Source organism: Triticum urartu, chromosome 3A (genome assembly GCF_056163025.1).
Source record: "Triticum urartu cultivar PI428250 chromosome 3A, HENAU_Tu73, whole genome shotgun sequence".
NCBI classification, from domain to species: Eukaryota; Viridiplantae; Streptophyta; class Magnoliopsida; order Poales; family Poaceae; genus Triticum; species Triticum urartu.
In genome coordinates this window covers 634473708-634500599 of record NC_141875.1, presented here as the reverse complement: position 1 = coordinate 634500599, position 26892 = coordinate 634473708, and the positions used below count along the sequence as shown (strand labels likewise).

Below are 26892 nucleotides of genomic sequence, written 5' to 3'. Positions count from 1 at the left end.
TCTATTTATTCGGTTGTTTATAGGTTGATACGAGGTAGTAAGATCTCTTCCTTGGTAGCCAAGGCTCACGGTACATGTGATATATAACCGTATGTGCTGATCGCCTACTCCCTCATCTCTCTCGCTTGCAATCTCCCTCTCCTGCCAGGATTGCAAACCCTATCATGTGAACATCTCATCGATCCTCATGCCCGCAGATCGATATTTTCGAATGCCCCGTGCTAAACATTTTCTTGGTTTGTTGTTGCCAAGGGACGGGAGTGGTACCGGCAATGGAGATGATGGCGGCTGGTCGATGCGGCCGATGGATGCAGAGCAGCTTCGGGAGTGCGGGCACCGGATGGTGGATTTCATTGCCGACTACTATAAATCCATCGAGACATTTTCCGTCCTCAGTCAAGTCCAGGCACGATCACTCTTGACTCTTCTCCAAATCCTGCAATACGAACTTGCTATTTTTTTCAAACTTGTTTTTTTTAACCTGGGAGTTTGCTCAGATGCTGCTTCTGCAACATTATCTCCTACTTAATATGACTTGTTCGCCAATTGACCCAGCCACTAGTTTAACCCATTCTATAAATAACTCTCTGGTACTTTGATCGCCTATATACATATATAATCTAATCCAAAAAAATAAATTCTTCGGTCGTCGTAACTTCGATATGAAGCAGCTCAACATAGGATCGGTAACATTTGGTCACGGTATGATTCCCTTCCTGGATATCTTGAGAAAATATGGTTAAACTGCAGTGGCGGGGAGGACCCGTATCCGATACGCCTGATATATCACTTTTCAGAAGCATCTGTGCATCATAGCCACTATGTACAAGGACTTGGAACATCATTTTCCTTCTCTCTTTATTTTAAGGGATACAAAACTGTGCATCCGTCATGTTGTGAAATGGTGATGTTACCATTAAAGAACTAAGAAAACAGTCAAACATACTACTCGTTTGTTTACAGAAGATGGATTGTGTTAAGTACTATATTTGGCACTCTAATAAGATTTGTGCATCGACATCCATTGAACGGGTGTTTTCGTTGCAGCCAGGATATCTAAATGAACTTCTTCCAGATTCAGCTCCAAATCGACCTGACACTTTGGATGCCCTTTTTGATGGTGATCTTCCTTCTAGTGCACTTTCAAATGACATTGGAATTTACGTTTTATCAATTGCAATCCATAAACTATGCTTAACCAATCCTAAATTATATTCATAAAACTTCTCTGATGCCCAGATATACGAGAGAAGATAGTACCGGGAGTAACTCACTGGCAAAGTCCAAATTATTTTGCTTACTATCCCTCAAATAGTAGCACTGCTGGATTCCTGGGGGAGATGCTTAGTTCTGCCTTTAACATCGTTGGCTTCAGTTGGATAACCTCTCCTGCTGCAACCGAGTTAGAGGTTATAGTCTTAGACTGGTTTGCAAAAATGCTTAAGCTTCCAAGCCAGTTTCTATCATCTGGTAAGGCTGCAATCATATTTTTTAGCTTGATGCACAAACTATTTGTTGATCACAACATATATTTTTGCAATTCTGTTCTTTATATGTAGCGCCTTTTAATTAATTTGCATCTCTAGATATGATATAAATGATAAGGTTACGATTAACAAACACTATGTGGAACATCCCTTACTTATCGTGTATTTCCATTCTTTATTTATTAAGGTAACGTTTCTTGTTTCCTTCTTGACATATTGATCATTTTGTCTAGTTTAACATTACTACGTAGAATACCGAACTACTTTTTACAGCTGCTCCAAAAAAATGTGGTCATTTCTTACTTTCTTTCAGGCTCCAATGCAAGATACTAACTATAATTTTCAATCATATTGTGCTATAAAAACATGAAACAGAAATCCAGCGACATTATTTCCACAATCAGTTATATGCTTTTTCACACAGCCATACTTTTGAATAGCTGATGGTATGCACCCTAGGACAATCTACATTATTGAGCGGTTGTAATACTTATCAAGATGTACCATTAATTTACCCGCAAAAAATGTACAATTAATTAGCAATCGCATAACTATGTAGCCAGGTTGTGCGAGATTATCAATATTGCCAAAATGATGGTCCTATGTTGGATTATTTTCATGTTCGTGGATCTTATAATCATGAATAGGATCTGACCTAAAAAAATTATGGCTCCAGAGATCGTATGGTCCGAACCATGGAACTTGAGTTATATGCTGCCAAGCTGTTATTGTCCTATATGTCGATCGGAATCGGAATAGTTTCATAGGGTTCTATGATCATGTGATACAGACTGTGATTTGGACTATCCTTGATCCGAGACATCTAATTTATAGATTCTTCTATAGTAGAATGGTACATAGAGCTGCTATCTATTGCCCTTAGCTAAAGTCATGCTTCTGAGTTTCTCTACTGCGTCCCTCTTTACAGCGGTTGGTGGAGGAGTAATCCAGCGTAGTGCCAGTGAAGCTGTCCTTGTTGTACTATTGGCTGCACGAGATAGAACCTTAGAAATGCACGGGAAAAAATCCCTTGAAAAATTAGTAGTTTATGCATCTGATCAGACACATTCTGCTCTGCAAAAGGCATGCCAGGTATGCATATGTAATACAACTCAAGTCTCACTAGAATGATTTCTAGTTATCATTTGTTATGAAATATGAATAGATTACCTGTCTTTGTCGGTTTTTTGGATTTGATGTTATTCAAAGAATGACAATGAAGCAGTTAGATAATGTGAATTATGTTCTTGTACCTTTTTTATCTGTTTTTCCTAAGATATAATTCTTCTTTTTATAGATTGCAGGAATTTTCCCAGAGAACTTCAGACTTGTGAAGGCTGACTACAGTAATAGTTACGCCGTTGCACCTGAAGCAGTTAGTGAAGCCATTTCCGTTGACTTGTCATCTGGGTTGATACCATTCTTCATCTGTGCAACAGTAAGCAATAAGCTGTGATTTCTTTGTATGCAAGCTTCTTAGGTTAATGAAAATTAAACTTGGGGAAATTTCAACATTTAAGTCTTGACATGATTTACTATACTTTAATTTTATAACTTTGAGTCAATATACTGAAAGTTCAGAAAAAATCTTCTGCAAGTTCACAATTTTGATACTAGTCTGTCTTCCAACTATCTTTGTGCAAAATTACGGGAGCTGCATTTATGTATTAAAAAATTTCACAGTCGTGTGTTCTCTTGAATTATTCCGTTCTTGATTCTTGTGTACTAGCGCATGGTGCAGTCTGTGTGTGCGGGGGATTTGTGTTGGGGATGGGGGCAATTTATGATCATGGAGAAATTACGTGAAAATGACCCTCAAAAGTTGTAAATTCCGTGAGAATATGGCGTATAAGTTTGAAGTAATCTCAATAATTTTTAGTTATACACTTATACTACAATGCATGTTCTACATCCATGCAAATTTCATGATTAATTCAATCCCATTTAAAAGATTAAAAATGCTTAGTACTAGTGTCATGGTACAGTCATTACATAGTTGTCTTCTCTGTGTCTTGTAAATAAGATTGAATTCGATCCTTGCATTCTGCATTGGATATAGAACATCCCCTTCCCTATTACTGTTGATTACGGGTCCGTTTGGGAGCTCAGTTTTTTTGAAGTATTCTGATAATACTTTGGTTTCTAAAAATATTGAAGTATCAAATACTTTAAAGCGTTTGGATCCAATAAATACTGTGGTTTATAAACTGAAGTATTGTGCAAAACTGCAGTTTTTTTGCCATATTGAAAACTTCACTCCCGACCACTTTTTTCTATAAACTGAAGTATTGTATGAAACTGCAGTATTCATTTGCCAGGCACTCCAATACTTCAGTTTTGGAATACCATAGTTTCAATATGTTAGGAACGCAACTAGTATTATCAGGAGGCCAAAGCCATCATATATACACATACATGAGGATGCCAAAAGACCACAAGAGGATGCCAAGAGACTAGAATGAAAGGCCAAAAGACATGACTAATATAACTCTAACACCCCCCCCCCCCCCTCAAACTCATGGTGGATCCACAACACTGAGTTTGGAGAGGTGAAATCCATGTTGTGCTCTAGTCTTGGCCTTCGTGAAGAAGTCTGCAAGCTGTAACTCAGAAGGCACATACTGAAGAGCAATAACATGATCCTGCACAGCAGCGCGCACATAATAAGCATCAACACCAATATGCTTGGTAAGCTCATGCTTCACGGGATCTCGCGCAATACTGATAGCACCCGTACTGTCTGACAAGAGGGTGGTAGGTGTAGTAACAGAAACACCAAAATCCTCCAGTAACCATCGTAACCAAGTCAGCTCTGCCGTCAGAAGAGCCATAGCTCGTAACTCAGCCTCTGCACTCGAACGGGAAACCGCGGTCTGTTTCTTCATCTTCCAGGCAATGAGAGAACCACCAAGAAAAACACAGTAAGCAGAAAGTGAACGGCGATCCGTAGGATCACTAACCCATGTAGCATCTGAATAGGCCTGGAGCTGTAACGAGCTAGAACGAGGGAAAAAGAGATGATGAGAGATCGTGCCACGAAGATATCATAGAACACGAAGAAGATGACTATAGTGCACCGAAGTGGGAGCAGAAACAAACTGACTCAAAATATGGACATGATAGGAGATATCTGGACGAGTGATAGTAAGATAGACAAGGCTGCCAACAAGATGACGATAGCGCGTCGGATCAGACAAGGGCTCACCATCAGAAGCGCAAAGTTGAACATTGAGCTCCATAGGAGTCTCAATAATGCGCTCATCACTAAGAGCCGCACGAGTAAGAAGATCCTGAATATACTTTTCTTGAGAAATAAAAAAGCCATCAGAGGTGGAAGAAACCTCAATCCCAAAAAAGTAACGAAGAGGACCAAGATCAGACATAAGAAACTGCTCACTGAGACGGGCCTTGACAAAAGAAATATACTCAGAATCGTCGCCAGTGATGATCATGTCATCAATATATAGAAGAAGAAGAGTGCGGCCACGAGCAGAAAGGTGTACAAACAACACCGGATCATGAGCGCTCGCTGAAAAGCCAGCAACAGTCACTACAGAGGCAAAACGCTCGAACCAGGCGCGAGGGGCTTGTTTAAGGCCATATAAAGAGCGACGAAGACGGCAAACCATGCCATCAGGAACAGAATACCCAGGTGGTGGCTGCATGTAAACCTCCTCACGTAGCTCACCATTAAGAAAGGCATTCTTAACATCAAGCTGAGATACAGACCAGTGACGAACAGAGGCCACGGCAAGAAGTGTGCGACAGTGGTCATATGGGCCACAGGAGCAAAAGTCTCATCGTAATCACGACCATGCTCCTGCTGAAAGCCACGAGCCACAAGACGAGCTTTATAACGCTCAAGAGAACCATCAGAGCGAGTCTTAATCTTGTAGACCCACTTACAAGTGATGGGATGAACACCAGGAGGAAGAGAAACAAGATCCCACGTGCCAGTGCGCTCAAGAGCAGCAAGCTCCTCGGCCATCGCAAACTGCCATTCGGGATGAACAATAGCATCGCGATAAGAGGTAGGCTCAAGTATAGCCGAAAGACCATATTGGGAAGGAGAATAGCAGTCAGGAGGAGGACAAGGCCGAGGTCGAAGACCATAAGTCGGCTGAGATGAGGAAGAAGGCACACCAGAAGTAGATGGCGCATCAGTGGACCCATCCACAACACGTGGACGACAAGTGTAATGGAAAGGAAAAGATGGACGGGTAGGAATCACAGGAGATGGAGATGGGGAAGACATCGGTGTTGATGGGGAAGGAATCGTTGATGAAGATGGAGATGAAGAAGGTATCGGGGATGAAGGTGGAGAGTCATGCGATGTGGGAGGGGAAGAAACAGTTGGAGAGGATGGTGCCGTATCTACAACAACGGGGGAAGGAGGAGTAGGAATATGGGGCACAAAGGGAGGTGTATCGAGAAATGTGAGAAAAGAGATGTCCTCCACAGAAAAGGTCGAGGAGGATGGTCGTGGGTAGAAAGGACGAGACTCGTCAAAAGTGACATCCCGAGAAATACGCATCCGACGACCGACAGGATCCCAACACTGATAACCCTTATGTTCATCGCTGTATCCTACAAAGACACACTCAACAGACTGAGCGGTTAGCTTGGTGCGTTCACGTGGGGGAAGAAGAACATAGCAAACACAACCAAACAACCGAAGCGTCGAATAATCAGGAGAACGATTGAAAAGACGTTCGAAAGGAATACCATCCTGCAAAGCAGCAGATGGTTGAATATTGATGAGATATGTGGAAGTGGAAATAGCCTCAGCCCAAAAGTGAGGCGGAAGAGAGGCAGCAATCATCATCGCACGTGCCGTCTTAAGAAGGTGACGATGCTTGCGCTCAGCCACACCATTCTGAGTATGAGCACCAGGACAAGAGAACTGGGGAAGAGTACCCTGTTCAGCAAGAAATCCTCGCAACGCACGAGAGATGTACTCACCAGCAGAATCTGCACGAAAAACACGAATAGGAGTGGAGAATTGGGTATGAACCATGGCAGCAAATTTTTTGTATATAGATAAGACCTTGCTACGAGAAGACATGAAATAGATCCAGGTGTAGCGAGTAAAATCGTCTATAAAAAGAATATAGTAGCGATGACCCCCTTTCGAAGCGAAGGGAGAAGGACCCCAAACATCTGAATGAACCAAATCAAAAGGATGCTTAGACATCGACTCACTGTGAGGATAGGGTAGCTGAATCTGCTTACCAAGCCTACAACCAAGACAATCCAACGAGGCGTTGCCGGAGACAGACCCCAGAACACCACGATGAACTAAAGATGAGAGACGAGAACCGCATAAATGGCCAAGACGATGATGCCACTGCTGAAAAGAGCTAGCAGATGAGGCAACAGGGGCAACGAGACTAGCGGCGGTGGCATCAGAGGGAAGACAAAGCCAGTCAAGCTCCCAAAGATCATCATGGTGTCGAGGGCCAGCACCAAGCAGAGCGCCTGTGCGATGATCTTGAACAAAACATGAATCAAAGTCGAGATTGACCCTGCAATTAGAGTCAACAATCTGACTACCTGAAAAGAGTTGCATGCTAAGTCGAGGAACATGAGCAACAGAGGGAACAAGAAAGGAAGATGTGCTAAAAGTGCCTTGACTAGCGACAGGGAGGGAAGTACCATCAGCAGTATGAACACGAACAGGAGACTTGACAGGTCGAATGGATATCAAAGTGGAGGAATCATAAGTCATATGAAAAGATGCGCCGGTATCAAAAATTCATGAGGATATACCTGAATGAGTAGAAGGTGGTCTCTCATTGCCCAAAAACTCAGGCGCAGAACCAGCAGAACCTATCGGTGAAGAATCCCAAGTATCAAGAAGGCATCGGAGTTGTGCAATCTCATGTGCGGACAAAGACACAGTGGTAGACGTCGAGGTAGAACCATCTGCTGACGAAGAGCGGTTGCCACCACCCGTAAAAGCCGTGTGTAGAGTCGACTGAGAGTAGTTGTCACCGACGCGCGCGGAAGCAGCAAGGGGAGTCGGTGTAGAGCAGGCACCACCACTGCAGAAGCCGCTAGAAGAGTCGACGAATAACGACCATCACAGCCTGCTGAAGACGCCATAGAGGACAACATCAGAGGCGGACGAGCACCAAACACCGAACGGCGGCGCATATGTGAGACGGGATCAATATAGGAAACACCATTGGTAGTTTGTGGGCAGCGACGAAAATGCAGGCCCGACGGAAACGACATGTCTCTCTTTTTTTTACTCTTTTTTTTTGCCTTCTTTTTTTACTCTCTCTCTCTTTTTTGAAAGAACAACCAACAGATCTGGATCACGATCAGACGTGAACCAGCAGCAGCAGTTTCAGGCGACACGCGTGACCTCGCGACCTTGCGAGCGCCCGCGGGCAGCGAGCAGCACAGCGCCACAGCTGCGCAGAGAGGGAAGGACCGGACGGGTGACAGGCGGCGGACCGGGCCGGGACCGGCAGCGACACCCTGGGGACGCCCGGCGGCGACAGGCAGCGACAGCCTGGGAAGTCAACCGGCAGCGGGCCGACCTTGAGGAGACGGCGGCCGGTGGTGGAAGCCTGGGAAGCCAGCCGCAGAGTGGCCGATCTTGAGGAGACGCGACCAAGCTGGGAGATGAGACGACGGCCGAGCCGGTTGGCAGCGGAGGACGGCGAGATCCGGCGTACGGCGGCAGGCGGCAAAATCAGCGGGATGACGGCGTACGGCCTGAACTTAGCAGATCAGCGGCAGGATGCAAACAGAGATCGGCAGCAGGATGCAACAGAGATCGGCGGCTGGAGGCTTGATTCGGGAAGAGGAGTGGCTTGTTCACGCTTGCAGTGGCGGTTGAGGGCAAGAGCAGCACACAACGTGGAGCAGCACAGCCGGAGAAAGCAGGAACGCGGCCGCGCAATTGGATCGGAGCACAAGTTGCGGTGTGCGAAAAAAAATGCCTAAAGCTCTAATACCATGTTAGGAATGCAACTAGTATTATCAGGAGGCCAAATCCATCATATATACACATACATAAGGATGCCAAAAGACAACAAAAGGATGCCAAAAGACTAGAATAAAAGGCCAAAAGACATGACTAATATAACTCTAATACAATAAAGCTGAGCTCCCAAACTAAGCCTACTTTTTTTCGCGAAAATGCAAAAGCCTTGTGTTTCGATCCATTGATAGAAAAGAAGTTTTTGTACAAGTCCTAAAGAAGACCAACACCGCACCATACAACTCGACCCAAAACCTAGTCTAGGGGAGAAGTTGGCGAAGTCCTCGGGCCCCGCGTTCGCCACTCATGAGCCTCAGCCTTCTATAGCATATTAGCCCTGAATTTGCAACTAGGCCATTCTCACGATATATGTTATTGTAGTGGATATGCAAACATCTGAGTGAAGGAGGGCAATATTTTTATCCTGATGTAGATGATCAAGATCATGCTCTTGACTTGCGAGCATGAGGGTCTTGGCCATTGCCGAATCCTCCATAGAGCTTTCCTAATCTACCGCCATATTAGGCCACTACCTGTTCGATGACCCTGATCAGCTGCTCATCTTTTGTTGTGGTTCTTTTCGGGTGGACGCAGTCAAACCAAATAATTTTAACGCACCAACCAGTAGAACCAAAAGCCCAGACTGATGGAGAAGTTTGGGAAATCCAAATATACTTAAACAGTAACATGATAAATGTTACAGAAAGTAATTACTTAAATGGCATTCTCTTATTTTAATAGTTGTGCTTAGATTTTTATCTACTCATTAGTACAATCTATATTTTTTCTCCATGTTTATCTTCTAAAGAATTTATTTGTTTCAGGTCGGCACAACATCTTCATCGGCCGTGGACCCCTTGCATAAATTAGGAAAGATAGCACAGGTGTTTGAGCCCGTTGCTTGTGATAATTAGGAAATTATCAATATTAGTATAATGAAATCCATCTATGTATTTAATGTTTTCTATTTATATATTTTCTAAAAGAATGTTGAACTTCTACCAGCTATGCATAGAACACTATTTTCTTGCTGCTAGTTGAAGACCTAATTATTATGTCCACTTTTGAGGAACAAATCTGCGTTTTGATGGATAACTAATCCGTTAACAACGGTCTCCAGAAATTTTTAGATGGGACCAGAATTTTGAAGAGGAATTCTTTTTATAGAACTAAATTTAGTTTATTTTTCGTATTTTAGTCCTAAGTAATGCAAATTTGTGTAGAGCAAGAAATGAGTTTCGATCAATCTATGGGATCTTTTATGGAGAATGCTTTTGGAATGTTTGGTTCCACATTCCCATTGTTATTAACTATATTATTTTGTATATTATACTTGTGACAAATTATAGAAACATATATTTAACTATATTGATAAAAAATTGATCGATTGCATATGTTTATTATTTTTGTTATGCCCATGACATGTGGTTCCACATTGATGCTGCATATGCTGGAAGTGCTTGTGTATGCCCAGAGTACCGACATCACCTTGACGGGGTAGAAGAAGCTGATTCATTCAATATGAATGCACACAAATGGTTTCTCACAAACTTCGACTGTTCCTTGTTATGGGTTAAGGTAAGCCATGTGATGATGTTCCAATTGGAGTACCATGTTTTACACATCTGGAATATTTCTTTACTTGTTTTTTCTACACATTACATTAATATTATGTCAATACTACCAAATGCACAAACTTACATGATGCATAATAAACAGGACAAGAGTTATCTCATAGAAGCATTATCTACAAATCCAGAGTATCTTAAGAATAAGGTTTCGATATATCCTTCCCTTCTCTATTTTTCTCTTGTCATAATTTTATTATTGTTCATGGTAGTGGATTAATCTACCTTTTGAAAAGGTCGAGTTTTCTGGATTGCGAATGAATGCTATCTTATCTAATTCCCCATTTTCCAAATTCTAGTGTTAACCATCTGGTTATCGTTGGGACTACAAATCCTATTAAAAGTGGTACATTGTGATACCACATGGCACACTGTGAAGCCATCCAATACCACATGGCACACTGTGAAGCCATCCAATACCGAAGCTTTGGAGCCCTTTTCTAGTGGGTATGTGCTAGTTTGAGCTCTTTTTATTTTATATACAATTGTATGTTATTAAGAGTTGGTACTTTCCAACTTTTTAAAATGAAGCAAGAGAAAAAGAGTTAAACCTGACCAATTACTGCCCCCCGGGCGCAGGTCGTACCATTGTGGGAAATATCTTCCGAGTAATTGTTGAAGAACTTGGTTGAAATTCTCAATAATTACATTATTTGTAGTAATGTGATACATAAATATTCCCACAATTTTAATCTGATTGGACAAACTGAAGTATAAAATTTTGAGAAAACAAAAAACATTTATATTGAAAGAACAATGGATGCCTGCAATCTAATTAATAAAAAAAAATACTTGTAAAGTGTTTGTGAGTTTTTTGTAAACATTTTGTGATGCTATAACTGTTTTACATTTTCAGGCTTCCCAAGAAAACTCCGTTGTTGATTTCAAGGATTGGCAAATTCCACTTGGCCGTCGTTTTAGGTGAAATCCTCTTGGCAATTTCATTACCGTTTGTGAAGTGTACTATTTATCTCTTACATACAGTTTAGTACATAATATTTTGACAAGGAATGCAACATTAGATTAATACTTCAATAAATTATATCTAGTTTCTTCTTTGTAGAACTAATATTTACCTAACATTAAGTGTTATCAATAAGCTTCGGTATTGCTATATAAATCACAAGTGGTAATAATGTGTGGTCAAATGATTTTAAGAAACACCAAGGAACCAAAGTTTGCTTGTATCCCATGTGGTATTGGATGGCTTCACAGTGTGCCATCAAAATAGATCTGAGCAGTTTGTGTTAGGTGGGCCTGCCCATTATTCAATATCATTGTTCCTATTAGAGAAATTGTAGCCTTTATACTATATTTACTTTGCTTGCAATTGGAGGATCAATATATAGTTCATACGCATATGTCTATTACAAAAAAAGAATCTTACAATTTAATGTTGCTCAACACCATATATCAATGTGTTAACGTCTAGCTTACCAAGTGCAGTCACTATGACAGTATGACTCGTCATATTGTTGTTCAGACTATAGGCGGCGGTTCCTTGTATGGCAATTGAATTGATTTCTCTTACCAATTGGAGCTTTTATTTTAGATCACTCAAGCTATGGATGGTATTGAGGCTTTATGGCGTGGAAAACCTGCAGAGCTATATCAGAAAGCACATACAGTTGGCTAAACAGTTTGAACAACTTGTATTATCTGATTCAAGATTTGAGGTAACAGAGAAAATAAACCAGTTAGTACATCTATTTAATGATACTATGGAACTCTCTGTTTCTGTAGTTCAAAAGAACATCATGTTTTCTTCTTCCATTGGAAATCTCTATTTTATAGAGATCTTATTTACTTCACTAATTTAGGTAGTAACTCCAAGGAACTTTTCCCTTGTGTGTTTCCGCCTTCTGCCCCCAACTTCGGAGGATGACAATGGCCGTAACCTTAACTACAGCCTAATGGATACCTGTAACTCAAGTGGAAAGATCTTCATATCACATACGGTTGGTTATTAGCAGATCCTTCAATGATCTCCATATGTATTCATGAAGCATAAATATCCACTGATTTCCTGTGTGGTACTTTTTTCTTCAACAGGTTCTTTCCGGAAAATTTGTCTTGAGATTTGCCGTTGGAGCACCACTGACCGAGGAGAAACATGTGGATGCTGCTTGGAAGCTTTTGCAAGATGAGGCCAGCAAGATCTTAGGAAGTTTGTAGATTATAAATGCAGATGCTTATTGATTAAGCTCCACCATTTAGGCCTATTATCTTGATTAGCTTTTACAGTTGCTCATACAAACATTTTTGAAAGGTCCACATGAAGTCATAATAACAGTCCTTGTGAGAAGTAATTTGGGCTGACCACGATGTGCAAACTTTGGTTTAAGTAAGGATTCATCGGTGTAACAGATGGTCCTGAACTAAAATGCAGGCAGTGCAGTACCAAACGAAAATCTTATTCAAGATTAGAGGACAAATGGGTGGGAGACTAATCTAATTAAACATCTTAACTAGGTAATTTCAGGATTCAATATTCACAAACAGTAATGCCCTGCTTACCTTTGTAACATGGCAAGGGTCAATAGGCCAAAAGCAACAGCCACTGTAGCAGAACCACACATTAGTATATATGGCGTTAACTATAATGAACATTAACTTGATAAGAAGGGCACCTTATAGACAAATTTAATCTGATAAAAAAAATCATTTGTTCATGTTTGCGGGGGTGCCTCTAACTCGATTAACATTTATCAACAACCCAAGAAGCCAATACTTTCCGCAAGTACAACTTTATCAACTGTGATTCTAACCTCCAGATTTATAGTATGCGTAACAACTTCAATCCTATACATGGAACCCAGGATTTACCTTCTACTCCCTCCATGAAGAGTATATGCCATCTCAACTGATCGAAACGGGAGACAAATAAATTCAGGGAAGAAAGATTTAAAAATAATGCAGCTAACCCCTGTCAATCAAAGAAAAACTGTGAAAGTTGGTCGATGCACACGGGCCATGCGTGCCCTTTTAATTCCCCGGAAGTCTCATTTCACAGTTGATTAATATTGAAGAACTGGGAAGCTCCAACCTCCGGCGACAAGAGCTGCAGCAAACGTCACCGGAGCGATGACCAAAATCACCTGACAGAGTTACGAGGTCCTGAAACTGCAACGTGGGCGGTATGCACCACAGGCACAGGCACAGGCACCGATCAACATATTGAGTTCTTTACAACTAAGCAAACCAGTGCTTACTACAGAGCATATTTCACAGCGACTTCAACTAAACTGAAAAGGTAAAGGACTCCCAACAAACCACATGTTTTACTAGCAACTAGTAAGATGGCTGGACAAAGCACGAAACGGAGCCTACGATATTCTAGGGCAAGTCAACGCAGAAGCGGATCCACGGCACTGACAGAAGCGGCAAAGTACAGACCATGCCTAGCGTAGTGCAGATACTTTGGCAAAAGAAATGAGGAACATCCGGCCACTTCGATCGCAACATCGCGATGGAGCTCACTTCATAAGCATACGCATGCCCCTGAGAAGCATCCTCGCTTCATCATTAAGCTCGTCCTCATACACACCATCAAGGTAGCGGGAAGGATCGCAGTAGTCGTCGTAATCATCCGAGCCAAGCTCGTAGTCAGAATCAGATCCCACATAATCACCCAGAAAGGACTCTGAATTCCTCCAAATAGGGCTCTTCACAATGAAGTCGTAGTCATCGGTTGAGTCATTCGGAAGCCTCAGTGTGCTTATCCTGGCACACTTTGCACGCAGGGCATCGTCCATGGTGACGTTGAAACAGTGGCGGATGTCAAGGGACTCCAGGTGGCGGCAATTGTCCAGGATGGCTGTCAGCCCTTTGTTGGTGAGGCTATTGCCAAACAGCTGCAAAGAGCGTAGCTCGTGCATAGTCGCAATCCCCAGGGCTTCCTTGTCCTTTTCCTGCTCACTGGCTTCATAATCAAAGAACACAACCTTACACAGTCTGAAGCGTTTCAGCTGTGGGCATGCTTTACCGATAACCCCAAAGACACCACTGTCATCCACATTTGGACACACTGAAAGCTCAAGCTCCTCAAGCAAAGGGAACTTCATTATCGCCTCAGTGAGTCCATCGAAAACATCATAGCAAGAAATGAGGCGAAGGCTCTTAAGAGATGGTGCCCTGCAAATACAACACTTGGATCTCAATAACCGATAAATATGCCGTGTGTGTGGAAAGGCATAAGCATGCTGTATAAAATAGGCAGCTAGAGTGAATGTTTTGGAAGACTTGCATGGCTCCAATCGCAGTCCATGCATAGAACATTTCATAAATTCAGATAATTGCATAGCATCATAGGTACACAATTTAGAGGGATTTAGTATAATTCAATTAATGATTAATTGCTAGGTTTAACAGAGAAAATTTCAGGGATGCTAACTTGTCGATGCCTGCAATTGCAGATTGCATATAAGGATAAATTCTGCACTCTGGCACATGTACTCAGCTGAGTTTGTTCTGTTTAACCATATCATTTAACTCAAATTATTGCCAATTCGACAGTTACACCAGGAAATGGCCAGAAGCCTGAAAAGCTGACTTCCAAATGATTTTTTTCTCAAACCAATCCAAAGAAGCCTCCCACACCGCATTAAGAAACGAAGATGTGAAGAACCCGGCTGAGTTCAATGCCAGACCATGCATAGGCTGACGACACAACATCAATGTTTTGGTTGGATGTAAAACTCAACATTCCTTATAAATGAGAGGTGGACACAGAGGAATGGGTTCATGTGTGTGTTGCGGGGTACATCAATCACCTGCGGGTGGCTAAATGTTGGGATAAGAGAAATTCAGCAGAATAAAACTTGAGGCGGTGTCAGAATCATCCTGATTGGAAACTTTCAGAATCAATTGTTAGATTTAAGGGACAGTGAACATTTCAGGGATGCGAACTTGTCGACGCCTGTAACAGCAGGTTGCATATTAGGAAAAATTCTGCACTCTAGCGTATGAACTCAACTGAGTTCGTTCTGTTTAAGAATCAACAGAACTAAAATGATTGCCAAATTGACTGCTTCCCTAGAAACTGCCCAGAAGCCCTGAAAAGTTAACTGGCAACTGTGTTCTGTTTCGAACCAAACCAAAAAAGCCTTCCCAATTGTATAAGACCAATGCATAGGCTGTCAACACAACATCAACATTTCGTTCGATGGCAACTCAGCATTCCATTCAATACGGGATTGGTGCTGGCACAGAGGAATAGGTTCATGTGCATGGAACTGTTGCATTTTACCTTTTGCTACTTAAATTCACTGTAATCCGAAGAACCTATGGTTTCTAATGTTAGCAATCGGAGATGAAATTCTCTTTTATATATAAAAAAATCCCCATGTGAGCACCTCGTGTACAGCTGTATCATCACCAACCAGCATCAGATCTATGCACACCGTATCTTCACTCTTCAGTACAGACACTAGGAAGCTATCTTAACGAAGATTGTTGCACATTGCAAGCATTCTGTTGCTAGTTTACACTAACCTCACTCCCATTTCACAATAAAATTGCATGATTCCTACGGACAGAAATTTGTACCGAAAATTTCCGCAGACAATACTCGTGACCCAAAGGCACACATACATTGCAGGGAATAGCGACGAAAACAGAACGTGCAGCCAATGCGGAACAAATAAAATCAAAACGAAAGCCCCTAAAATCAGGGGAGGGGAGGGGATTGGGGGATTCAAAATCTCACTGGTCGGCGAGGTAGAGGAGGAAGTCGTGGTCGGCGGCGTACTCGCACCAGAACGCCTCGCACCTCCCCGCGCTGCGGCGGACGGCGGCCTGCGCCATCCCGGGGAAGTTGAGCTCGTGCTCGAGGTCGGCGTGGCCTAGCATGTTGATGCGGCGCCACAGCTCGGGCTCGTCGCGAGCGGCGCCGCGCCAGGAGCGGCACAACTGGCCCGCCCCCATCAGGATGTCGACGTGATCGAGCTTGTGGAGGATGGCCGAGATCGCGTCCAGCGGCAGCTCCGCCCAGTTCCTCGTCTCCGTCTCATCCGCGGCCGCCGGCGCCGTCGGCGCATTGCGGCCGCGTCGTCCGCCGCGCCCGCCTCGGCGACGGCGGGAAGAGGAGGATAAGGGCATCGCGCTGTGTGGCTGTCCGGGTTAGGGTTTGGGGAAGGAAGGCGCGGGAATGATGCGCCGTTTGCGGGTGGTGGTGACGAAGGTGGCAGCAGGTGAGCGTAGAAGACTCGGGTCAACTGAACGTGGGCATTTTTTTCTTCTCTAAACGCAATACAGACATAAGCGCTCATACATATGCGTATATACTCACCCTTATAAACGTATATCCGCACACTTTATCTCTATAAACACATTCGAGAGACTGGGCCTACATATCATCTTGAGATTTACGAAGTTATCGTAGGTGACTCGTCTCTTCCCATTGTAAGCATATCACTGAAAATCTTAAAATAAATCCAGGAATAATGCGAGCAACAGAACTTGAACTCTGGTGGGCTAGAATACCATTGTCTCTCTAACCATCCAACCACAGATTAGTTTGCACGTGGGGCCTAATACTCACTTGCTCCCTATAAAAGCGTTTAGATCACTGGTTAAGGAGTATAATCTTTTTAAAAATCAGACCTCGTCAGCTTTAATCAAATTATTGGTGAAAAATATTTACATCTAGCATGCCAAACATATACAAGTATATTCATCATAAGACGTAGTTTTATATTTTATATATTTTGTATATTGTAGATAAATAGTTTATTCTATAAACTTAGTCAAAGTTTGTAAAGTGTGACTTCTCAAAATATGTATACACACTATATTATGGAATAGAGGAAGTATGTTTTTTTCAGAAGAAGTTTGCCTAGTAGTACATGGAGTTTCTTTCTCCCTACCTTAGAGCATCTGTAGACGGACCCCTCAAATCACCTCTATACGTTCGGGGCGGACGACTTGATCAGTGACCGATCTTGAAAATGTGACCCAATTGTCCCCCTTTAAACCGGTCCGATACGTTTGGGTTGTCCTACACCTCTCAAACCCAGCCCATATCTGGGATGAAAATGAGAAAGCCCTGGCACGCCGAACGCGTCCGCCAAGACGAATCATGCCAAAAGCCCTTCAAATTGTTCCTAACCTAGTCCGGCCTACCCTCTTCGTTTCCTCTCTTCTGCCTCGTCCGCGCCTCTCCTCCACTAGCTCTGTCGTCCTCCCGACCCACAGGGCCGCCATCACCGGCACAAAACCACTCATGTCATCCTCCCTGCCCTTGACACGGTCATCGGTTCGGATGCAGATGCAATACGTCCTACTCCTCCAGTCATACACCTTGCCCTCTATGTGTTCGAGAAAATGTCCAGACTGTTATTTTATTCTTTTGTAGGTAAAAGAATGGATTCGTCAGACGGGAGTTTCAGAACAATGAGTTTGATGAATGTATTCAAAAAGAGTTTGTCGATTAACCGAATTTGTCGGATGAAGAGTGCATGATGATGATGAGCATCCAAGAGGAAATGGAGAAGAAAGTGGAGCATTGCACACGAGGTGGATCAATTTTTTGCCGCAACGCTCTCAAATTTTCACCACACCCCACATGGGTCCAATTAAGACATAATGCCAAGTTTCATCTCTTTTGAAGCTCGTTTCCTCGCTATTTCCTACCGAAGAGCGTTCTGCTTTTTCTAGTGATCGAAAAATAAGTTAATGCCTTGAAAATAGTAGACCAACTCAAAAAGTGCTCAAATTTGAGCATGGGGCTTTGGATGGTGTGCAGTAATCATATAAAAAGTTTGAAGTTGAAATGATTTTAATAAATGAGTTGTGTGTGAAAGGCGACGATTTTCATTCGAAACCCTGACACTTCACAGGAGAGTGTCCGGTTGTACACTAGGTGGATCAAGTTAAACTTCAAGGGTTCGGTCAAGGGGACGAGAACAGTACACCGGGATATGATTGTTGATGCACGTGTTGGGGAACGCAGTATTTCAAAAACAATTCTACGATCACGCAAGATCTATCTAGGAGATGCATAGCAACGAGAGGGGAGAGTGTGTCCATGTATCCTCGTAGACCGAAAGCGGAAGCATTTAGTAACGCGGTTGATGTAGTCGAACGTCTTCGCGATCCAACCGATCTAAGCACCGAACATACGGCACCTTCGCATTCAGCACACGTTCATCTCGATGACGTCCATCGATCTCTTGATCCAATTGAGGACGAGGGAGAGTTCCATCAGCACGACGGCGTGGCGAAGGTGATGATGAAGTTACCGGCACAGGGCTTCGCCTAAGCACTACGACGATATGACCGAGGTGTGTAACTGTGGAGGGGGGCACCGCACACGGCTAAGACAAATCTTGGAGTGCCTTTGGGGTACCCCCTATCCACGTATATAAAGGAGGGAGGGAGAGAGGTCGGCGGCCCTCCTAGGGGCGCGCCAAGTGTAGGGAGTCCTACTAGGACTCCCAAGTCCTAGTAGGATTCCCTTTCCTTTTCGGAGTAGGAAAGAAGGAAAGGAGGGAGAGGGAGAAGGAAAGGGGGGCCGCGCTCCCACCCCTTGTCCAATTCGGTTTGGGAAGGGGGAGGCGCGTGCCACCTCATGGCCCTTCTTCCCTATCTCCACTAAAGCCCAATAAGGCCCATTAACTTCCCCCAGCGAATTCCCGTAACTCTCCGGTACTCCGAAAATTACCTGAATCACTCGGAACCTTTCCAATGTCCGAATACAGCCTTCCAATATATCGATCTTTACCTCTCGACCATTTTGAGACTCCTCGTCATGTTCGTGATCTCATCTGGCACTCCGAACAAACTTCGGTCATCAAATCACATAACTCATAATATAAATCGTCATCGAACATTAAGCGTCCGGACCCTATGGGTTCGAGAACTATGTAGACATGACCGAGACACATCTCCGTTCAATAACCAATAGCGGAACATGGATGCTCATATTGGCTCCTACATATTCTACAAAGATCTTTATCGGTCAAACCGCATAACAATATACGTTATTCCCTTTGTCATCGGTATGTTACTTGCCTGAGATTCGATCGTCGGTATCATCATACCTAGTTCAATCTCATTATTGGCAAGTCTCTTTACTCGTTCCGTAATGCATCATACCGTAACTAACTCATAGTCACATTGCTTGCAAGGCTCATAGTGATGTGCATTACTGAGAGGGCCCAAAGATACCTCTCCGATACATGGAGTGACAAATCCTAATATCGATCTATGCCAACTCAACAAACACCATCGGAGACACCTGTAGAGCATCTTTATAATCACCCAATTACGTTGTGACGTTTGATAGCACACAAGGTGTTCCTCCGGTATTCGGGAGTTGCATAATCTCATAGTCTGAGGAACATGTATAAGTCATGAAGAAAGCAATAGCAGAAAAACTAAACGATCATTATGCTAAGCTAACGGATGGGTCTTGTCCATCACATAATTCTCTAATGATGTGACCCCGTTCCTCAAATGAAAACACATGTCTATGGTTAGGAAACTTAACCATCTTTTATTAACGAGCTAGTCAAGTAGAGGCATACTAGGGACACTTTGTTTTGTCTATGTATCCACACATGTATCAAGTTTCCGGTTAATACAATTCTAGCATGAATAATAAACATTTATCATGATATAAGGAAATATAAATAACAACTTTATTATTGCCTCTAGGGCATATTTCGTTCAGTCTCCCACTTGCACTAGAGTCAATAATCTAGTTCACATCGTCATGTGATTTAACACCAATAGTTCACATCTTTATGTGATTAGTTCACATTGCCATGTGACTAATACCAAAAGGGTTTTACTAGAGTCAATAATCTAGTTCAGATCGCTATGTGATTAACACCCAAAGAGTACTAAGGTGTGATCATGTTTTGCCTATGAGAGAAGCTTTAGTCAATGGGTCTGTCACATTCAGAGCCTTATGTATTTTGCAAATTTTCTATGTCTACAATGCTCTGCATGGAGCTACTCTAGCTAATTGCTCCCACTTTCAATATGTATCTAGATTGAGACTCGGAGTCATCCGGACCGGTGTAAAAGATTGCATCGACGCAACTCTTTACGACAAACTCTTTATCACCTCCATAACCGAGAAATATCTCCTTAGTCTTCTAAGGATAATTTTGACCGATGTCCAGTGATCCACTTGAAGGAAATATGCCCTATAGGCAATAATAATGTTATTATTTTATTTCCTTATATCATGATAAATGTTTATTATTCATGCTAGAATTGTATTATCCGGAAACATAATACTTGTGTGAATACATAGCCAAACTAAACGTCACTAGTATGCCTCTACTTGACTAGCTCGTTAATCAAAGATGGTTATGTTTCCTAACCATAGACATGTGTTGTCATTTGATTAACGGGATCACATTATTAGGAGAATGATGTGATTGACATGACCCATTCCATTAGCTTAGCACCAGATTGTTTAGTATGTTGCTATTGCTTTCTTCATGACTTATACATGTTCCTATGACTATGAGATTATGCAACTCCCGTTTGCTGGAGGAACACTTTGTGTGCTACCAAACGTCACAACATAACTGGGTGATTATAAAGGAGCTCTACAGGTGTCTCCAAAGGTAAATGTTGGGTTGGCGTATTTCGAGATTAGGATTCGTCACTCCGATTGTCGGAGAGGTATCTCTGGGCCCTCTCGGTAATGCACATCACATAAAGCCTTGCAAGCATTGCAACTAATGAGTTAGTTGCGAGATGATGTATTACGAAACGAGTAAAGAGACTTGCCGGTAACGAGATTGAACTAGGTATTGAGATACCGACGATCGAATCTCGGGCAAGTAACATACCGATGACAAAGGGAACAAACGTATGTTGTTATGTGGTTTGACCGATAAAGATCTTCATAGAATATGTGGGAGCCAATATGAGCATCCAAGTTCCGCTATTGGTTATTGACCGGAGACATGTCTCGGTCATGTCTACATTGTTCTCGAACCCGTAGGGTCCGCACGCTTAAGGTTTCGATGACAGTTATATTATGAGTTTATGAGTTTTGATGTACCGAAGTTAGTTTGGAGTCCTGGATATGATCACGGACATGATGAGGAGTCTCGAATTGGTCGAGACATAAAGAATGATATATTGGACGGCTATATTCGGACACAGGAAGTGTTCCGGATGATTTCGGAGAAAACCGGAGTGCCGGAGGGTTACCGGAACTCCCCCGGGAGAAGTAATGGGCCTTATGGGCCCTAGTGGAGAGAGAGAGGGGCGGCCAGGGTGGGCCGCGCGCCCCCTCCCCTCTGGTCCAAATTGGACTAGGAGAGGGGGGCGGCGCCCCCCTTTCCTTCTCCCTCTACCCCTTCCTTTCCCCCTCCTAGTAGGAGTAGGAAAGAGGGGAGTCCTACTCCTACTAGGAGGAGGACTCCTCCTCCTTGGCACGCCCTAGGGCCGGCCGGCCTCCTCTCCTTGCTCCTTTATATACGGGGGCAGGGGGCACCCCTAGACACACAAGTTGATCCACGTGATCGTTTTCTTAGCCGTGTGCGGTGCCCCCTTCCACCATACTCCTCGATAATATTGTAGCGGTGCTTAGGCGAAGCCCTGCGACGGTAGAACATCAAGATCGTCACCACGCCGTCATGCTGACGGAACTCTTCCCCGACACTTTGCTAGATCAGAGTCCGGGGATCGTCATCGAGCTGAACGTGTGCTAAAACTCGGAGGTGTCGTAGTTTCGGTGCTTGATCGGTCGGGCCATGAAGACGTACGACTACATCAACCGCGTTGTCATAATGCTTCCGCTGTCGGTCTACGAGGGTACGTAGATCACATTCTCCCCTCTTGTTGCTATGCATCACCATGATCTTGCGTGTGCGTAGGAATTTTTTTGAAATTACTACGTTCCCCAACAGTGGCATCCGAGCCTAGGTTTTATGTGTTGATGTTATATGCACGAGTAGAACACAAGTGAGTTGTGGGTGATATAAGTCATACTGCTTACCAGCATGTCATACTTTGGTTCGGCGGTATTGTTGGATGAAGCGGCCCGGACTGACATTACGCGTACACTTACGCGAGACTGGTTCTACCAACGTGCTTTGCACACAGGTGGCTGGCGGGTGTCAGTTTCTCCAACTTTAGTTGAACCAAGTGTGGCTACGCTCGGTCCTTGCGAAGGTTAAAACAACACCAACTTGACAAACTATCGTTGTGGTTTTGATGCGTAGGTAAGATTGGTTCTTGCTTAAGCCCGTAGAAGCCACGTAAAACTTGCAACAACAAAGTAGAAGACGTCTAACTTGTTTTTGCAGGGCATGTTGTGATGTGATATGGTCAAGACATGATGCTAAATTTATTGTATGAGATGATCATGTGTTGTAACCAAGTTATCGGCAATTGGCAGGAGCCATATGGTTGTCGCTTTATTGTATGCAATGCAATTGCGCTGTAATGCTTTACTTTATCACTAAGCGGTAGCGATAGTCGTGGAAGCATAAGATTGGCGAGACGACAACGATGCTACGATGATGATCAAGGTGTTGCGCCGGTGACAATGGTGATCATGACGGTGCTTCGAAGATGGAGATCACAAGCACAAGATGATGATGGCCATATCATATCACTTATATTGATTGCATGTGATGTTTATCTTTTATGCATCTTATCTTGCTTTGTTTGACGGTAGCATTTTAAGATGATCTCTCACTAATTATCAAGAAGTGTTCTCCTTGAGTATGCACCGTTGTGAAAGTTCTTCGTGCTGAGACACCACGTGATGATCGGGTGTGATAGGCTCTATGTTCAAATACAACGGGTGCAAAACAGTTGCACATGCAGAATACTCAGGTTATACTTGACGAGCCAAGCATATACAGATATGGCCTCGGAACATGGAGACCGAAAGGTCGAGCGTGAATCATATAGTAGATATGATCAACATAGTGATGTTCACCAATGAAACTACTCCATCTCACGTGATGATCGGACATGGTTTAGTTGATTTGGATCACGTAATCACTTAGAGGATTAGAGGGATGTCTATCTAAGTGGGAGTTCTTTAGTAATATGATTAATTGAACTTAAATTTATCATGAACTTAGTACCTGATAGTATCTTGCTTGTTTATGTTTGATTGTAGATAGATGGCCAGTGCTGTTGTTCCGTTGAATTTTAATGCGTTCCTTGAGAAAGCAAAGTTGAAAGATGATGGTAGCAATTACACGGACTGGGTCCGTAACTTGAGGATTATCCTCATTGCTGCACAGAAGAATTATGTCCTGGAAGCACCGCTGGGTGCCAGGCCTACTACTGGAGCAACACCAGATGTTATGAACGTCTGGCAGAGCAAAGCTGATGACTACTCGATAGTTCAGTGTGCCATGCTTTATGGCTTAGAATCGGGACTTCAACGACGTTTTGAACGTCATGGAGCATATGAGATGTTCCAGGAGTTGAAGTTAATATTTCAAGCAAATGCCCGGATTGAGAGATATGAAATCTCCAATAAGTTCTATAGCTGCAAGATGGAGGAGAACAGTTCTGGCAATGAGCATATACTCAAAATGTCTGGGTATAATAATCACTTGATTCAATTGGGAGTTAATCTTCCAGATGATTGCGTCATTGCCAGAATTCTCCAATCACTGCCACCTAGCTACAAGAGCTTTGTGATGAACTATAATATGCAAGGGATGAATAAGACTATTCCCGAGCTCTTCGCAATGCTGAAAGCTGCGGAGGTAGAAATCAAGAAGGAGCATCAAGTGTTGATGGTCAACAAGACCACTAGTTTCAAGAAAAAGGGCAAAGGGAAGAAGAAGGGGAACTTCAAAAAGAACAACAAGCAAGTTGCTGCTCAAGAGAAGAAACCCAAATCTGGACCTAAGCCTGAAACTGAGTGCTTCTACTGCAAGCAGACTGGTCACTGGAAGCGGAATTGCCCCAAGTATTTGGCGGATAAGAAGGATGGCAAGGTGAACAAAGGTATATGTGATATACATGTTATTGATGTGTACCTTACTAATGCTCGCAGTAGCACCTGGGTATTTGATACTGGTTCTGTTGCTAACATTTGCAACTCGAAACAGGGACTACGGATTAAGCGAAGATTGGCTAAGGACAAGGTGACGATGCGCGTGGGAAATGGTTCCAAAGTCGATGTGATCGCGGTCGGCACGCTACCTCTACATCTACCTTCGGGATTAGTATTAGACCTAAATAATTGTTATTTGGTGCCAGCGTTGAGCATGAACATTATATCTGGATCTTGTTTGATGCGAGACGGTTATTCATTTAAATCAGAGAATAATGGTTGTTCTATTTATATGAGTAATATCTTTTATGGTCATGCACCCATGAAGAATGGTCTATTCTTATTAAATCTCGATAGTAGTGACACACATATTCATAATGTTGAAGCCAAAAGATGCAGAGTTGATAATGATAGTGCAACTTATTTGTGGCACTGCCGTTTAGGTCATATCGGTATAAAGTGCATGAAGAAACTCCATACTGATGGACTTTTGGAACCACTTGATTATGAATCACTTGGTACTTGCGAACCGTGCCTTATGGGTAAGATGACAAAAACACCGTTATCCGGTACTATGGAGAGAGCAACAGATTTGTTGGAAATCATACATACAGATGTATGTGGTCCGATGAATGTTGAGGCTCGTGGCGGATATCGTTATTTTCTCACTTTCATAGATGACTTAAGCAGATATGGGTATATCTACTTAATGAAACATAAGTCTGAAACATTTGAAAAGTTCAAAGAATTTCAGAGTGAAGTTGAAGATCATCGTAACAAGAAAATAAAATTCCTACGATCTGATCGTGGAGGAGAATATTTGAGTTACGAGTTTGGTGTACATTTGAAACAATGCGGAATAGTTTCGCAACTCACGCCACCCGGAACACCACAGCGTAATGGTGTGTCCGAATGTCGTAATCGTACTTTACTTGATACGGTGCGATCTATGATGTCTCTTACTGATTTACCGCTATCGTTTTGGGGTTATGCTCTAGAGACAGCCGCATTCACGTTAAATAGGGCACCATCAAAATCCGTTGAGACGACGCCTTATGAACTGTGGTTTGGCAAGAAACCAAAGTTGTCGTTTCTGAAAGTTTGGGGCTGCGATGCTTATGTGAAAAAGCTTCAACCTGATAAGCTCAAACCCAAATCGGAGAAATGTGTCTTCATAGGATATCCAAAGGAAACTATTGGATACACCTTCTATCACAGATCCGAAGGCAAGACTTCTGTTGCTAAATTCGGAAACTTTATAGAGAAGGAGTTTCTCTCGAAAGAAGTGAGTGGGAGGAAAGTAGAACTTGATGAGGTAACTGTACCTGCTCCCTTATTGGAAAGTAGTACATCACAGAAACAGATTTCTGTGACACCTACACCAATTAGTGAGGAAGCTAATGATGATGATCATGAAACTTCAGAACAAGATACTACTGAACCTCATAGATCAACCAGAGTAAGATCTGCACTAGAGTGGTACGGTAATCCTGTTCTGGAAGTCATGCTACTAGATCATGATGAACCTACGAACTATGGAGAAGCGATGGTGAGCTCAGATTCCGCAAAATGGCTTGAAGCCAAGAAATCTGAGATGGGATCCATGTGTGAGAACAAAGTGTGGACTTTGGTTGACTTGCCCAAAGATCGGCAAGCAATTGAGAATAAATGGATCTTCAAGAAGAAGACCGACACTGACGGTAATGTTACTGTCTACAAAGCTCCACTTGTCGCAAAAGGTTTTCGACAAGTTCAAGGGATTGACTACGATGAGACCTTCTCACCCGTAGCGATGCTTAAGTCTGTCTGAATCATGTTAGCAATTGCCGCATTTTATGATTATGAAATATGGCAGATGGATGTCAAAACTGCATTCTTGAATGGATTTCTGGAAGAAGAGTTGTATATGACGCAGCCGGAAGGTTTTGTCGATCCAAAGGGAGCTAACAAATTGTGCAAGCTCCAGCGATCCATTTATGGACTGGTGCAAGCCTCTCGGAGTTGGAATAAATTCTTTGATAGTGTGATCAAAGCATTTGGTTTTGTACAGACTTTTGGAGAAGCCTGTATTTACAAGAAAGTGAGTGGGAGCTGTGTAGCATTTCTGATATTATATGTAGATGACATATTACTAATCGGAAATGATATAGAATTTCTGGATAGCATAAAGGGATACTTGAATAAGAGTTTTTCAATGAAAGACCTCGGTGAAGCTGCTTACATATTGGGCATTAAGATCTATAGAGATAGATCAAGACGCTTAATTTTTCTTTCACAAAGCACATACCTTGACAAAATTTTGAAGAAGTTCAAAATGGATCAAGCAAAGAAAGGATTCTTGCCTGTGTTACAAGGTGTGAAATTGAGTAAGACTCAATGCCCGACCAATGCAGAAGATAGAGAGAAAATGAAAGATGTTCCCTATGCTTCAGCCATAGGCTCTATCATGTATGCAATGCTGTGTACCAGACCTGATGTGTGTCTTGCTATAAGTCTAGCAGGGAGGTACCAAAGTAATCCAGGAGTGGATCACTGGACAGCGGTCAAGAACATCCTGAAATACCTGAAAAGGACTAAGGATATGTTTCTCATATACGGAGGTGACAAAGAGCTCATCGTAAATGGTTACGTTGATGCAAGCTTTGACACTGATCCAGACGATTCTAAATTGCAAACCGGATACGTGTTTACATTAAACGGTGGAGCTGTCAGTTGGTGTAGTTCTAAACAAAGCGTTGTGGCGGGATCTACATGTGAAGCGGAGTACATAGCTACTTCGGAAGC

At 42.9% G+C, this 26892-nt stretch overlaps 2 protein-coding genes across 2 annotated transcripts; one reads left to right on the top strand and one right to left on the bottom strand.

The window, feature by feature from the left end:
• The first annotated feature begins 289 nt into the window (after nucleotides 1–289).
• Nucleotides 290–12538, top strand: LOC125548945 (tryptophan decarboxylase 2-like). The gene is made up of 12 exons (XM_087516999.1): nucleotides 290–406; nucleotides 1048–1120; nucleotides 1240–1470; nucleotides 2416–2579; nucleotides 2785–2925; nucleotides 9306–9365; nucleotides 9895–10059; nucleotides 10201–10257; nucleotides 10966–11030; nucleotides 11662–11785; nucleotides 11930–12067; nucleotides 12162–12538. Exons 1-12 carry the CDS (start codon nucleotides 296–298, stop codon nucleotides 12282–12284), a joined length of 1452 nt encoding a protein of 483 aa, XP_087373125.1. The 5' UTR covers nucleotides 290–295; the 3' UTR covers nucleotides 12285–12538.
• A 732-nt stretch (nucleotides 12539–13270) lies between these two features.
• On the bottom strand, nucleotides 13271–16298 carry LOC125545626 (F-box protein SKIP19). Its single transcript, XM_048709637.2, has 2 exons — nucleotides 15817–16298; nucleotides 13271–14243 (listed from the first exon to the last, which is right to left on the bottom strand). The coding sequence occupies exons 1-2, from the start codon at nucleotides 16206–16208 to the stop codon at nucleotides 13586–13588; spliced, it is 1050 nt and encodes a 349-aa protein (XP_048565594.2). The 5' UTR covers nucleotides 16209–16298; the 3' UTR covers nucleotides 13271–13585.
• Nucleotides 16299–26892: the final 10594 nt, after the last annotated feature.

Coding starts and splice junctions, on each gene's coding strand:
- LOC125548945 (XM_087516999.1), top strand. CDS start 296: ATGCGGCCGATGGATGCAGAGCAGCTTCGGGAGTGCGGGCACCGGATG. Junction 1,121..1,239: donor TTTGGATGCCCTTTTTGATG/GTGATCTTCCTT, acceptor TCTGATGCCCAG/ATATACGAGAGAAGATAGTA. Junction 1,471..2,415: donor AAGCCAGTTTCTATCATCTG/GTAAGGCTGCAA, acceptor CCCTCTTTACAG/CGGTTGGTGGAGGAGTAATC.
- LOC125545626 (XM_048709637.2), bottom strand. CDS start 16,208: ATGCCCTTATCCTCCTCTTCCCGCCGTCGCCGAGGCGGGCGCGGCGGA. Junction 14,244..15,816: donor CTCCTCTACCTCGCCGACCA/GTGAGATTTTGA, acceptor TTGTATTTGCAG/GGCACCATCTCTTAAGAGCC.